At 42.6% G+C, this 16,708-nt stretch overlaps 1 protein-coding gene across 1 annotated transcript in view; it reads right to left on the bottom strand.

The window, feature by feature from the left end:
• The window catches only part of igsf21a (immunoglobin superfamily, member 21a), a 265,795-nt gene that overhangs the window by 66,603 nt on the left and 182,484 nt on the right, over positions 1–16,708 (bottom strand). Inside the window, exon 6 of the mRNA XM_052039435.1 lies at positions 15,409–15,871. Within this exon, the coding sequence (XP_051895395.1) occupies positions 15,409–15,871 (463 nt within the window). The remainder of the gene's footprint in view (positions 1–15,408; positions 15,872–16,708) is intronic.

Genomic DNA, 16,708 nt, shown 5'->3' with positions numbered 1-16,708 from the left:
GTAGAGTCCCAGAAAAAGAAAGTGTTTTTGTCGCAATGATTGAGGAGGGAATAATGGCCAAGACCCCTGCTTCACTTCAACTAGCACCATGGGATATTTATATGCATTTAAGAAGGCAGTTCAAAGTCCTCCAGAAGTGCAACAGGTGCTCCATGCTCTTCTGAAGTTTTATCCCAGATTATGGGATTAGATTCTGCATCAAGGCTTTAATTTATAACTGAAAATAAAAATAAACTGCAGACACTGAAAATCTGAAATAAAAGTAGAAAATGCTGGATAAAGTTGGCAAGTCAGGCAGCGTCTGTGGAAAGAGACATAGTTAACATTTCAGTTCTGGAACCCTTCATCAGAAGTGAGAAAGAGAGAAACAAAACCATCCTTTAACTACCATGGTATTTTACCACATTTGAGAAACTCTTTTTGCTCCACCCATGGTCATCCTCTACCTCCTCTGCTACTGGCTAGACTAACTTATTTGCTTCTTTCTAGTTCTGATGAAGGCTCCCAGATCTGAAACATTAAATGTTCCACTTTCCACAGATGCTGCCTAACCTGTTGATTTTTTTCCAGCATTTTCTGTTTTTATTTTAACTTATAACTTTCCCTTTCAGTAGCAGGAGTGTTACCAATCATTTCATAATTATTATCAACACTGATATTGGGAAATGAATGTATGTAGGTAAAAGTCCCCCTTTTTATTTCACTCCACTATGACAATAAACTAGATTTGACTTGACTTGTTACATGCACCTCTAAGTTCTTGACTTATACAGTTCTCTACATTGCCACATACATCCTCAACCCATGTTATCTCCTCCACACTGTTTCTTAGCTCCTCCCAGACGGTACCTACTTTGTGATTTACCAAACTAAGATGTTTCCTCACTAGTCTTTATCCTATTCTTTAACATCAGGCTACCCTGCTCCCTTTTTCGCTTATCCTATCTCTTTTAAGTTAATTATCCTGGAGTATTGAACCATGGTGTCTTAGAAGCTACATCAGAGCTATGCATTTCTGTCTGTGCTGTTAGTTCACCTATCTTGTTACAAATGTTGTGTACATTCAGAAAAAGAGCTTTCAATGTTGTCTTTCTGCCCGTTTACCTGCCTGACTCGAACTGGAGGTATACCCTTGTGTTTGTATGCATTATCCCTTCCTGGCAGACTGTGTTACACTGACTACCGTGTAATATTGCTTTGTCCTTTCTCTTAAACTTTCTAACTTTTCTCTCACTATCACCAATCCTGCTTCCACCCTCCTTGAGTTTAAAGCCTTATCCAGTTATTTGATTTGCTAGGACACCATTCCAGCCTGATTTAAGGGAGGCAAATGGAACTGCTCCCTCTTTCCCCGGTGCCCAATGAATAAACACCCACCTTCCCCAAACCAATCTTTGAGCCACATGGTTCTGGTAGCAATCCAGAGCTTACTATATTTTTGTGTTTCTGCTTTTGGATGCTGAAACTCCCTGTCCAACAGCATCAGGGGAGTACCTTCCCGAGAAGGGCTGTAGAGGTTCAAGAACACTGCTCACCACCACATCCCAAGGGCAGACAGTGATGGGCTGTAAATGCTGGCCTTGCCAGTGATATCCAGATCCTGAAAGTGATGATTAAAAAAAGCAGAAACTCCTCCTTTGCCCTATGCTCCTTTGCCTGAGGGCAGGCACGGTAGTGTCGTGGTTAGCGTAACACTATTACAGCGCCAGTGACCCAGGTTCAATTCCGGCTGCTGTCTGTAAGGAGTTTGTATGTGCTCCCCGTGTCTGCATGGGTCTCCTCCTGTTTCCTCCCACATTCCAAAGACGTGTGGGTTAGGAGTTGTGGGCATGCTATGTTGGCGCCAGAAGCGTGTCGACACTTGTGGGCTGCCGCTAGAACATTCTATGCAAAGATGCGTTTCACTGTGTGTTTCAATTTACATGTGACTAATAAAGAAATCTTATCTGTGTCATAGGTTCCTACATGATCATGACAACTGGACTTTTCCCTTCCTAACCCACGTTTCTCTCCATATTCAAGGAGACGTGCTTAACCCAAACACTGGGTCTTTGGGACTGATTTTCATGGGTGCAGAGAACAACACATTAGTTATACGGTCTCCTATTACCACTACCTTCTTTTTCATTTCTCCAACTTGATTGGCTGCTGTACCACGGCTCATCCATTCTTCAGTCTCTGCTCTTATCCACATCTGCAAGAATCTCAAATCTATGGGGCAAGTGCAAGGGAGGAGGTTCCTGCAGTGGATCTCCATCCAATTCCTTACTTGTAGTCACATCCATTTGTTCTTTTTGACTGACCAGTTCTGCACTGCTTTAATACAAGAGGTGTGATACTAACTATCCAGATAATTTTACCTTTCCCTTATATATCAGTATCTAAATCTCAAACTCTGGCACGTCAATGCTGAACTGAACTTCTTCATGCTGGAAATGTTTCTCTACAGATGTAGTCAGCATAGATCCTGGTAGTTTCACACTACTCCCACATACTGCAGGTGCAATACATCACCTACCCTGCCTGATGTTTTATTTATTTAATTTAATATTACTTATTTAAAGCCGCCACATTTGCTCTAGTATCTCAGGAGTCCACATTCTCTGTAACAGCACTTGGATGATGCTGTGCTGAAAACATGCTGCACTTTTACCCAGGGCCTTTAGCAAAACATATCTGGGGATATCCAAGTACAATATGCGTAGATGGTCTCCCACTATTGTTTTCTTTACCAAAGGCACCGCAGGGGAGAAAGGGAATAGTAGCATAGGATTAAACCATGCCCATTTGCCTGATACACCAGTGCTCCCACCTCATTATCAAAATTGCAGCAACTGTCTGATGCCAAATGCACTGTTTACTGCATACATCTCCACCTGGTGCTTCATGTGTGGCTAGCACAGACCCAAACTGACTGAAGCTATGCACACTCCTCACCAACCTGCAACACACTTCAAAGTTTTGGGAAAGCACAACGTATCAGGGCAGAGACTGAGCACCAAAACTTTCAGACGCAGCCTTGGATGCCTCTTATGCCCAACAGTTGATCTGTCATTGTGCCATCAAGATGGCAGCATAGCCAACTGCCTCATAATGGAGGAATAGCATAGGCTGTCTGGATACATTGTATTAACCATCATGATCTTCTAAATAAAGGAGAGACAAAGGACTGTGGATGCTGGAATAGATGAAAAACACTATGATGCTGGAGGACCTCAGCAGGCCAGGCAGCATCCGTGGAGAAAAGCAGGCGGTCAACATTTTGGGTCAGGACCCTTCTTCAGGTCTGAAGAAGTTCTGCTGAGTTCCTCCAGCAGCATCATAGTGTTTTTCTTCTAGATTCCAGCACCTGCAGTCCTTTGTTTCTCCACTGTGACCATTACTTCCTCAGCTATAGGAGTCCAGACACAAATCTGAATGTGCATGGGTGGAAGATCTCAGTGAAGGATCCTAGTCTTCTTAGTAATCACTCCTGATAGGTGCACATAGAACCAGTGTTTCCTAAATAACCTTGGAGCTTAAAGTCTACTGTTCAGAGCCTTTCTCTCCCTGCCTCTTCTGATGTTGCCTACAGGCCCTCTTCCCCTCCCTGCTCTCATGCTGGAGATCCTGCAGGACAGCCACCAGGCACCCAATTATGTCAGGAAAAGAAATCCCTTGAATCCAATATCAGACAGGATTGTCTGAGCTTCAGTGAATGGCCTTCAATGATGTCTCAAAACCTAGGAACATTACAAGCCTGATGAAGGCTTTAATTAGTGGAGTGGTACAGGGTCTACCGGGGGCACATTTCCTCTGTGTGGTCAGCACAGTGCAATAGTCGGATCATCACAGCCCAGTTATTTTGGGCTTGTGTCAAATCAATATTGCGTAAGGATTGCCGTCATCACTTTCAGCATGCACATGCGAAGATGCTATCTAATTTGCAGGGTATCTCAAGCAGCACTAAAGAGCTGCTCTCATGATTGTCACGTGACAATGCAATGACGTCAACAGTGGAGCGCCAAACAGTGCTACACATACCAATTTCACAGTCAGTGCCTTTTGCTATTTTCCTCATCTGGACTTGAGGAGGCTGTCCATTAAGTTAGGACATCACCAGCCTGTTGCAATCCCACCTTCAAAGGATCCACACGGGTACAGGAGAGGGAGGAAGAGATGATGGTCAACTGAAGTCTCTTTTTTCCTAGTGTTTGTTGGGACCAGCTGATGTGGGACAAATTCAGCTGCAAATGATCGTAGAGAGGTTTACACACCGCTTTGGAGAGTAAATCCTGACACCTACTGGTTGCATTCCATGGCCTCTTTCTATTATTAGCTCCAATTTCTATGTATAACTATGCCACTTTCACACCAGGAAATCCATTGATCTGCTCACTCCCCAGAGAGCTGTGATATGGGCTGCTTAAACATGCAAAATGTGACATATATCTATTGGCTGGTAATTAATTTATCCTGCTGCTTTACCAGGATAAGTTTCAGAAGTGTAAAGTGCAAGTGATGTTTATAATTCCTGGGGAGCACTGCAGGGGAAAATGTGAGTGATCGAGCTTACTTGGATTATTTACGCCTACTTACCCGCTTACAGCACTGCTGACATGAGGCACTTGCCAGTATGCTATGTTTAAGGTTATGGGTTTTAATACTGAATTCAGATGGAGTGGTGCTCTGCAGTGGTGACTGCATAAGCCATGGTGTCTGGGCTGAGCTCGCTATCTCATCTGGTTCCATGGCTCAACATAGAAGGTCATTACATAGCTATTTTCTTTGATTTCCCCAGACTGTTCTCCCAGATTACTGGGAAAAGCTTCAACAGCCTGAAAGGCGTAATGGATCTTCTTACTCATATAAATTGGGCAGATACCGAAGAGTGGGAATCTGAAAGGGGTACATATCAGGACACTATAAGAGTCATTACAGAGAGAGAGAGAGAGAGAGAGAGAGAGAGAGAGAGAGAGATGGAGAGGGTGAGTGGGAGGGATAAACAGCATTAGAGGTTGTGAGACGACAGCTACAGACAGACAGTCACACAACACAGGAGGTGGTAAAGATAACACAAGGAACAAATTAGAGAAACACAAATAGAAAGAGAGAGATGGAGAGAAGCAAAGAGCTGAATAGAGCAATAGGAAGATGGAAAAGAACACCAAATATTGACTCTCAAATCAGTGAATATATCACTTATTATATTGTATGACTAAGATGGACAGGGGCATCAAGCACATTGGAACATCACTACCTCCATTTTCCCCGCCTAGTCGCACATCGTTGTGACTTGGAAATATATTGTTGTTCTTTCCCTGCCCAACAACGTCATGAAGGTACCTTCACCAGAAGGGCTGCAGCCGTTCGACATGGTGGTTTACCACTCTCTTCTCAAGGGCAACTTAGGATTGTTAATAATGGTCTTGACGGAGACACCTGGCTCTCAAAAAATGAATTAAAAAAATACAGTGAGAGATGGAGAACAACAAAGGAAATACAGGAAAAAAATGAAGAAAATAGATTGAAAGATGGAAAAAGCAGGATGCAGAGAGACACAAATAAACAAACAGAGAAACACATAGAAAGATAATGAGTGACAACGGCACATTAGTAATGGGATATAATGACAATGAGTAAGACAGAACAACATGCTCCCCAGGGATTGAAAGACACACCTTGAGAGAAATAGCATGTTGTGAGTCAGACTGAGAAATATGCACAGATGCGAAGAAATAAGGAACAGTGAGAGAGACAGAGAGTTACGTGAGAAACAGAAATAGACAGTGCAGGATGGAGAGTGACAGAAATATGATTACAAAGGATGCAAGAGACATAGGAATAGGGATAGAAATGGCCGAAGAAAGACAGAATGAGAGTGATTATGTAAGGGGGAGAGACGCTGGATGGAAGATTATTTTCTTCTGTGTGTTTCCTGCCTCACTTGACTCTGTATTTTCACAATGAATGGCTTATTCATTATAATTCAGGAATATGACTCTGAAAGGGTTGATGGTCCATAGACAAGAAAATATCAAATCAGAGTCAATACGACAAACACCAGCCAGGACACACTAACATAGTGTCACGATGACAGTGACTGTGTCTCTGCCTTGCAGAATGCTAATTACATACCTAGATCATTTGTAGACTCTTATTTTGGCAGCCGATAATTATGCGGGTCCAAAATCCTCTATAGTTTAAATGCATTGGCCATTAAGTCATTAGCTTTATGAAAAATTTAAAGTGGAAGCATTCAGAAAAGAATGATATCAGAACATGTAAATTTCTGTTGACAAGCAGAGTGTAGGTACCAGGACAGTGCTGAATATATACAGCAACATGATTGGAATAAATATAAGGGAGGTCTGACAGAATGCTCTGAGGAGTCGAGAGCTTGGCTCTGTACTAGGCTTGAATCCCAGTCTGTGGAACACAGTCCTTGTTTTATTTTCCAAGTTGCAGGTAGATGCAGAATTACAGGAATCATTCCAGAGGAGTCTACCAACTAATTCTCATCCCAACACTGAGTTACAAGGAAAGATTGACCAACTTAGGGTCAATCTTTGCAAGAGAGTTGGACTGATGGGTGTGGATAGGAGGGGGAAGGGTGTTTCAAGATTTGCATGGGTTTAGTTGGTTTGAATCCTAAGGGTTCATCTGTTAGGTATTGGAATTCAGAACTTGAAGCCTTTCAATAATAGAAGGTCAGAAAGAAACAGGAAATTCTGCCCCGTGTTAAAATTGGAGATGAGTCTGATGATGTCAATGGATTTGATTTGCATATATAAAGAAAGTCCCTGCATGCTTTGGCTTTCAGTCTGAAAACTCTGGAAAACCCAGGATCTAATTGTGTTTATTAACTTACACTTTAAATGCTAAACTTCATGCTCCTGCCCCCAGTACTGCTGCCTCCAGTGCCATAGTGTGTCTGAATGACAAAAGGTAGGTTTCCTGACAAAACATGTTATGCACTCAGAAAAGCCTAAGATGAATATTACCTTAAGAAATGGAGCCAGGAGTTGGCCCTTCAAGTCTGTTCCTCCATTCATCCAAATCAGGCCTGCTCTTCAACTTCAATTCTACTTTCCTGCACCATCCCCATATTACTCAATTCCCTTAGTATTCAGAAATCTATTGAGCTCTACTTTGAATTAACTCAATGACTGAGCCTCCACAGCCCTCTGGGGCAGGAAATTCCAAAGCTTCACCAGTCTCAGAGTGCAAATAATTCTCCTCAGCTCGATCGTAAATGGCCTACCCCTTATTCTGAGACTGTGCCCCCTGGTACTAATCTCCTTAGCCAGGAGAAATATTCTTCCTGCATCCAGACTATTGACCCTTGATGGAATTTTGTAAGTTTCAATGAGATCGCATCTCATTTTTCTATACTAGATCTAACCAGAATAATGTTCTCCTTTGGATACTGTCAGAACTCTGAACCAAATGGATGATGCAACAGCAAAGGATGGCATTTTCAATAATTCAGCATTCCCTCAATACTGGGATATCTTTTTAGATTATATGCTCACATGACCTCGAGCAGGCTGTGAGCCTTGGTATCACGGTTAAGAGGGTTAGCAACCAAGCAAGGCTGACTCCTGTAGAGTGAACGCTTGTAAGTGTGGAGGTTAATGGGCCTATTCACAGCCAGCTTTCATAATTGGTAGACACTAGATAGACAGCAGGGGATGGCCAGAGAACTTTAACATATTCCTAGGTAGCATTTCATAGATTTAACAATGCAGAAATGGTCCATTTAGTTAAATTGTTGCTTTTTCAATATTTATGCTTCACGGGAACCTTGTTCCATCCTACTCCATCTTACCATATCTGTATAAGGCTTCTTTTTTTACTTTTGCTTTTCTTGCTTTCTTTTTCCCCTTATTTCTCTCTCTTTCTTTCATATATCCTGTTTTCTAATCACAGCAAAACAACCCAAAGGATTTATGGATGGTTTCTTTGAGGAGTTTTAGAGGTTCTAATGGAGGCTGAGATATCCTAGCATTCATCGCTGATGGCAACGTTCTCTATCAAAAAAGTAGTCTCCATGGAATTAAGAGAAGGCTTTCATTATTGCTATGACAGCTAAAATAGCCCCTCATTTATAATGTTTTGGTAATTACTGCACAGTGTATCCACACAGGCAATGGGGATCCTGAGGCAGAAGAGGAACAGATTATTTAGATTAAATGTTCAAACCACCTTCAGGATCAACCCTAGACATAGTGTGTGCATTCTGTAAGATGCACTATAATTTTGCCAAGCCATTTTTGTCAGCATCTCCCAAAACAAGACTTCTTCAGGCACATCTCTACTAACTACAGCAGCAGGTGCATGGCAGTATTTTCACCTCCAAATCATACACCATCTCAACTCAGATATGTGTGGCAGATGCCCATTATTGCTGGATCATCATCTGGAAGTTCCCGACCTACACCAGTGTGGAAGCACCTTTATCACATGGACAGCAGAGGTTGAAGAAGAAAGACCACATCGTCTTCTCAAGGAATGATAATAGATATCAGCTTTGTCCATTTCCCAAAAATAACTTTCAAAAGAAGATTATGATTATCTGCTTGGCTTGGAGATGGCAATTTGGCTTTTCAGAAAAGTGTGAATTAAAGCCAGGCTCTTGATTTAAGCCTCCAATCCAGGCTGGCATTCAACTGGAATACTACTTGGTTGGATGTGTTGGTGCCTTTTGGATGAGTTGTTAGGCTGAGGCTTCATCTGCATATCCAGTTGGAAGTATGAGAAGCAATGGTGGACTTCAAAGAAAAGAAAAGCACTCTCCTGATGTCCAAGCCAACACTTCCTCCTCAACCATTAAAGGGAGATTATCTGGTTGTCCATCTGCTGCTTTTGGGATTTTCTGTGGGGTCCAAATTGCTGCAGCTACTTCTATAACAACCAGGACCACCTCCAAATGTATTCATTAGTACCAACAGTATGTCCTGAGGATGTGACAAGGCCCCACCATTTTCCTTCACAAAATTCCAGCTAAATGCAAAAGATATCCAGACTGCGCCACATTGGGCTAGATCACACTGAAGCCTGGCTGATAGGCACATTTGGCTTCTTGCTCTGTCCCAGGACTTACCATTGAGCCCAGAGGTCTGGCATAATGTTTTGACCTGAGGGGCCAGTTACACTCCCCATCTGGCCCCTCAGCTCACGCAACCACATTCCTTTAAATGGGGGTCACTGTCCCGAATTTAAAAACAAAGGTAAGTTTAGCTAAGCTTTTGTTATCAGAGACATTTAAGATCAGTAAAACCAGCTTCTAACAGCATAAGCTGTCAGACCAATGTTGGGTATCAGAACAACTCACCAGAGGCTTGGTGGCCATTCATGGGATTGTCATGGAACGGAAGCCTCAAGGTCACTTGGAGCTATGTGACCACCAAAGGTTAGTTTGGCCACAGTACCAGCAGTTAGAGCATGATCCACCCTATTGTACCAGGTCAAACATCCATATAAAAGCCTTGGACATATTTGTAGAACTAAGCATGGAGTGTTGAGAGGGGGTGGTAATTGTCATACTGGAGAAGATTACAGAAATAGCAAGGGATGAAACAATGAATTATTCAATGGGGACAAAAACAATGTTAAATTTCAGACATTGGGAACCAGGAGTCAAGTTAAGTCGATGAGTACATGGTTAAATGGGGCTTGATGCACAGTGAGGCTATTTGACACAACTGAGTGCTTTGCCAGACCATTTCAGAGGCAGTTAAGAATCAGCACTATACTATGGGTCTTGAATAACATTTCAGTGAGACCAGGTGAGGACAGCAAAATTCATTCCCGACAGGGCAATAATGACCTTGTAGTTACATGGTTACCATTACTGACAGCTTTTCAATTTACTGATGTGCAAACCTGCAGTCGATATCCTTGGATTTCAACTCATTTTCCCAGATCATTAGTCCAGATGACATTGTTCCCTTTGTGAAAGTTAAACAAGAAGCTGACCAAGAGGCCATTAAACAATTCTCTTTATCACAGTAGTGGCAGTAGGAAAGAGGACTTCATCAACAGATGGGTCGAGTTTGTATGCACTGGGGGAGAAGAGTTCAGTAATGTAAGGATGTAGTCAGTGAGTCAGAGAGGATACACATCAGTTGTTCAGCTCAGGGTTGTGTGGAACACCAAGGTTGTAAACAGTTTGGTTGAGACGATAGCAAACAAATTGCTGGAGGACTCAGCAGGTCGAGCAGCATCTGTGGGAGGAAAGGAATTATATGGACAGGGTTTTATAAAGATGAGTCCTGATGCAAGGCTTCGACCTAAAACATCAACAATTTCTTTCCTCCTACAGATGCTGCTCGACCTGCTGAGTTTCTCCAGCAGATTGTTTGTTGCTCCAGATTCCAGCATCTGTAGTCTCTTGTGTCTCTCTTGGTTGAGACAGTGACTGGGACAGAGATGAAATCTATTGCTGGCATGCAGATTTTATTGTGGGGATGGAGGACAATAGTTTTTCTCTCATCATTAGCTGTAGGTGATAGTAGCTTGTCCAGGACTCCTGTCTGACAACTAGTTTCACAATGCAGAGCTGGTAACAGAGTCAATTGAGGTAGAGGGAAGATAGAATTGGATTTCAACAGTGACCATATGGAGACTGACCTCATCTCTGCAGATGATATGACCAGAAACATAACGTAAATGTGATAAAGAGGACAGCAGATGCTCAGGAAAGGAATAGACATGGGAGATACTGCTGCCATTGTCATGAAGCTAAGGATGGAACTCAGCAAGGGAGTCTCATCTGAGTTAGATATAAAGTGAGGCACTAGAGGAGGAAGGCTGGGTCAACCATCCCAAGGATGATAGAGGTTAAGGAAGAATAATTCACCCTGGTCACAGCCACGGAAAATATCATTCAGGTATTTGACAGGGCTATATTGGTGCTGACAATACTCAGACAAGAAGAGACAGGCACAGAAATAAAGACAGAAAATGATGGAACTGCTCAGCAGGGCAGGTAGCATTTATAGGGAGGGCAACAGAATTAATGTTTCAGGTTGAAGACATCTGTCAGAGCTGGGCAAGAAAGTCAAGAGAGTTAGTTATGATTGGGTGGGGGAAGGGTGGATTGAATAAAAGGAAGATCTCTGATTGGGTGAGGCCAGGGTTGCCATGGTGATAAGATGCTAATGAAGCTATTTGACCTTTAGTGAACAGAGTGCTGCAAGTTTAAAAGGGGACAGTGAAGGGAATTGAAGAATTGAGACAGTCAATATTGTGTTGGTAGTTTGTGACAAATAAATCTAGAGAAGATAAGAGTTCCAGACCTGATAGATTGTTCAGGGTGAACAGCAATTCTGGAGATGGAAGAAAGGGTCAACAGTCTGGGATGAAGATTCCTGGCCAAAGAAATGGGAACAGAAACAGAGGGGTGGAAGAAGAGTTCAATGCCATACCGGGCTCAGAATTCAATAAGAGAGGAATGTAGTTGCTGAGGCTGAAGCCTTGGCTGAGGTCACCACGACAACTCGGGCCTCACCCCATTCCTTTGTCCTATCCATCCCTCCCTCAACCTCGCTTCAACATTAACTTGTTTCCTCACTTTCCCAGTTCTGACGAAGGGTCTTCGATCTGACACACTAACTAAGTTTCTCTTTCCACAAGTGCTATGTAACCTGCTGAGTATTTTCAGCATTTTCTGTCTTTAGTTTAGATTTCCAGCATCTGCAGTTTTTCTTTTTGATTATCAGAGGTAGGCATAGTTTGGGGATATAGCAACACTTTGGAGAGGTAACTTGTGAGGAAAGCGAGAGGGAACACAGGGAGAAAAGGGAATCATTTCTAGCATCACTCTGCATGGAGCTGGAAGTGAAATTCCCTGGACAACAATTAACCATTTAGCTCATTGAGTGCATTCCGTACAATAGATCATATCCAGAAACATTACCTTCTTAATAGATTTAAATTTCAGATGATTTGGTTTGGAAAATTTCTCAGGAGTCAAATGATGCTCAGATAATACAGACATGACCTGAATTACGTGTCCTTCAGCATACCGTAAGGTATTCCATCATTCCTGTCCTACTTTATACATAAACCCACAATCTTATTTCTGGTCAAAAAAACATCCAAATTATTCTGTTGTAAGTGTATTCAGACTGGATGAATGGGCTGTCAGTGAGACTGTTATTGTGGCTGCAGGAGCTAACATTCCTGAGGCTGTTTCTCTCCTGATTAAATCATGCTGCTTCAACAAGAATAACATGCGGTTAAACAGCACCTTTATTGTAGGAAAATGTCCTGCCACCCTTGACAGAGGAGAAAAGGACTCTGTGCCCAACACTCTGAGAGGATTAGGCAAAGTGATTGAAAACCTGATAAGATATGAGTTCTGAGAAGACTTTAGAAGAGGTAACATGCCAAGGCAGTTTAAAGCTCTGCTCCATAAGAAAAGAAATGCAATGTGAACTGAGTCTGGCATTAGGGGCCCAATGGGAAGGAGAGAAAGGCTGGAGAAGATTGCAAAGGCAAGGGGAGTGGAACTATGGTGGGATTTGACAATGGGGATGAATATTTTAAATTCCTTCTAGTGGACAGGGAGTTAGTGCAAGTCAGCAGGGAAGGGAATGATAGAAGCATGGGATTTAACTCTGCACAGGCAGCGCTTGTGAGTATTTTGATATTTTCTTTTCTTCATTCATTTTCTTTCCTTGAATGGCAAAAGACCGTTCACTGTTTGAAGATCTTTCCAACTCATTCTAATACTTTCACAGTGGGAGTTTCCTCAGAAGTGATCTACAATTGGCTCCTGTTAGTTTATCTGAATTGAGAAGATAGTTGGAGCATCACTACTAGCTTTAGTACCCCTGGGCTTGGGAGGTACTGTATCAGCCATGGCTAGCTTTTCTATTTGCTTTCCAATTAGTCCTTTCTAAAAATGGAATTAGGAGAGTGCTATGATCCTTGCCAGGAGATTCAACATTGATCAAAGACTTAAAGGATCAACCACATAATTGGCTTGGCTAGAAGAACAGGTCAGAATTTGGGTATCCCGCAGGGAGCAGCTGACTTCTTTACTCCCCGAATCCTCTCCATCACCTACCATGCACAAGTATGGAAAGGAATGGTCTCTGCTAGCCTAAATAGGTGCAGCAGCCATTGTTTTCAAGAAGCTTGACACCATCTGGGAAAAGCAGTCAACTTAACTGATAATCCAGCCACCTGTATTACCCTCTACTTTCTCCACACCGGCTGCAGGGGCTACTTTTGACAGGATGCACCTTCCACACCTGCAACTTCTACCATGTAGGACAATGGGTTTAACTGTATGTCCTCCATTGTCCAATAATCTGCAAATGAAATCTGATAGGCCTGGATCTGCCTGGTGGAGCTCTGTTCTATGATGACTCAGGCGGAGAATAATATGCATGTTGTAATATGGTTGAGCCTTGGTGACGGTGGATGGGTTGGGGCTAGAGCCACAGATGAATGAATAGATCAAGGGCAGGCATAACTGGATCAAATTTACTGCTTCATACATCAAAAACCAGCTAAATATCATGCAATTGTTTTATAACAGCAGGAAGCCATTTCTGCATGGGCGCCTATCAGAACAATCTAGCTGGTGCCAATCCCCTGCTCTTTCCCCGTAGTCTTGGGAAACTATTCTCACTCAAATGTCCATCCAGTTCCCTTTTGAAGGCACTGATTGATTTTGTGTCCACTACCCTTAGAGGCAGTGAATCCCAGATCCTATTAACCTTCCTCACAATTCTTTTGCATATTTTGCCCAACATTTTAAATCTGTGTCCCTTTTTCCTGGAACTGTCTGCACACGGGAATAGCTTCTGTCTATTACGCTATCCAAACAAGCCATAATAAGATATGTGGGAGGGGCGGGTGGGGGTGCTTGGTGGTGTGTGTGAGCCTTTGACAAAATCTCTCTGAAATTTTCCTACAAGTTCTGTCAGCATCATAGCCCAGTGGTCGGGTAGGAGTCAGTAGGCAGTGGTGGAGAACTGTGATAGTGAGCTCCTGCTCACCATTCCATGTTCCTATGAACTGGTGACCTCATGCAACCTGTGATACCAGCAAGTCCAGTATTTAGGAAACAATTTTGTTTTCCATCCTATCCCAATCCATCACAAGAATATTATTTTTCTTCATTGTCCTGCAGTTTTTCTTACAGACAGTAGATATGAAACTGATCATGAACTGAGTAGAAATAAACCAACAGAATACATTACCTCCTACCCTCCTAATTTTCCATTCAGTGGAAGACAGACTGCTTAGTTGCCATTGCTCCTTTAGTGTCACCCAAGACCAATTTCAGTCCCAGTAATTCATGCCATGATACATGGGGTCAGCAGCCCTAAGGTACCCAGCTCAGAGGTTGATGGATGTCCCCTGTATTTATGCTTAAGCTTCAATGCCTGCCATTTAATTATTGGAGTCTAATGGTGGATGGCTAAAATAAAGGCTGCTTTCAGCTGGTAGACCTCTTGTTTTTCAATACAGCATCTTTTGGTGTGCATGGAAGCCTAATTATAGCAGAACCAGTCAGTGCTAGGGCTTGTAAACTTTAGCCAGACTTACTGCCACCATCTGAAAAGATGTTCTAAGTTATTTTTGGGAGGCTTAGAATACTAGAAGTGTTCCTCCAAGATAATTGAGCTTCTCCCCTGCACGATCGTAACTCCGTCCAAACCCCCAAGTCTTCATGGATATTACACAAGGCTGAAACATGCAAGTTGCACAGTGAAGCCAGTTTGACCCCTGATTTCTTTCATTGTTAGAACATCTTAAGTTGTTGCTAATTGACGTTAAACAAAAATGCCTGGAAGGTGCTTGAGGAATGACAGATCCCCTCCTAATGATGCTGAGGCAAACTGTGGTGTCTCCATACAGCTGGGATGACTTGGTTTAGACCAGGAGAGAGGTCCCATGTTTAATTCTTGGACTGAGGAACAGGGCTGTCTTTGAGACAAAAGTTTGTGGGTTTAAGTTTCTGTCTAAAGGGTTGACCACATAATCAGCTAAGGCAGTGCTGCATTGTCAATGATACCATTATTTGGATAAGGCACTAAACCATCTGTCTCTCCCAGGTGAACATAAAAGATCCTGCAGCACTATTTGAAGATCTGGGGAATTATGCTGTTTTAATCAACATTTAACCCTTCAAACAGAGAGGCTAGATTTTTACTCCATTGCTGTTTAAGAGAACTTGCGAATTAAAGCATTGACAATTCTTCAAAAACATTTCATTAGTTGTAAAGCTAACATCTCAAGGTTGTAAAGTATGCTGTGTAAATCCTTCCCAAGACCATGCTTCTTAGTCAATCTCCCAAAGGGGAGCGGTCCTCAAGACACTTGGCTGGAGTATTCATTGTCAAAATGGTTCAATAACATTGTCCTACAACCTGTGTTTTTGAAGTAAGAATTTCTCAGACTTACCCAGTATCACTTCGGACTGCATTGGCATTGTCAGAGCTGGATGCTTCACCTCACAGCTGAACAGAGCATTATTGTCCAGGTCAGGGTTCAATGTCCAGGTGATCATGGCCCGTACTTCAACTGTCCCATCACTGACCGGTATCTGTGTGTGTCGGAACAGATACGCGGGATCGCTGGGATAAATCCATCTTGGGAACTCTCGGCTGATGACCGTCTCTGGAATTCTTTCTGCTTCAGTTGTTGCTGAAACAATGCTGTCGGTGATGCTTGAGGAGGGCCTCTCTGTGAAGAGTCTTCCCCTGCCTTCAAAATCCAGCAAGGACAACGACTTCTGTAGCTTCGTGTCATCCATATCCCGACTGATAAGACTCTGAGGGACTCGACCTTTTTTCACATTTGTGTCGGGCGACGTCTGGGACACATGGAGAACTTCAACTAGCTCACCGTCTCGCTTGAAATATACCTAGCAGGAACACAATCAAACATCGAAACCTTCAGGCACCAGGACAGAACACAACATCTGTTCATCAACAGCCAGTGACCATTCCGCCTTGCAAGCCATTGCATTTTGTCTCACCACTGTCTCACCACATTTCTCCAATTCTTCTCAGTGCTAAAAAATCTAAATGGGCATGATCTGGCACAATTCTGGTTTGGACCCCTCCATCTGCCCACTTTTAACGCTAGAGGGATTTCTAGCAGCCAGTTAATATGGGAAAGTGGAGTGAAATTCACAATAAAGGGTTAAAAGAAGTGAAGGAAGCATGTGCAGAGATTTGATCTCTGACTGTGTGGAGTGGGTTTATACCTCCAGTATGATGGATGTTAGTGGAGCCTTGCAAAGGACCATAATGTGTCGAGTGAGCAATCCAAAAAAAATGAGGGATTGTAGGCGCAGTAAAAATCACTTAAATGTTATGGACAGAAACATGTTACTTTCCTTCTGGTTTACCATAAATAGAAACAAATGGACACCAGTAGTATTGTCACAGAAGAGACAGAATTTCCTGTCAGTCAGGTCTTACACACTCTTTAGAAGAAGGGACAGGATAAGAAATTGAAACAGTCTTTATTTTTGGTTTGATGGCAGCACTTTGTTCATGGTTCCAGCAAACAAAACCAGTCATTAAAGCATTAAATAACCCTTCTGGCAAGTTAGAAAGTAAGAAAACTTCAAAGGATTAACAAGGCACAGCAAAGCACAAAGTTAAACCTTCAGAAGCAGTCAAATGTGACTCTATTCTTACAGTTCCCAGTTCCAATGAAAGGTCATTGACCTGAAATGTTAACTCTGTTTCTC

This window comes from Pristis pectinata, chromosome 26 (assembly GCF_009764475.1).
Source record: "Pristis pectinata isolate sPriPec2 chromosome 26, sPriPec2.1.pri, whole genome shotgun sequence".
Classification (NCBI taxonomy): domain Eukaryota; kingdom Metazoa; phylum Chordata; class Chondrichthyes; order Rhinopristiformes; family Pristidae; genus Pristis; species Pristis pectinata.
This window is presented reverse-complemented; position numbering and strand designations above follow the sequence as displayed.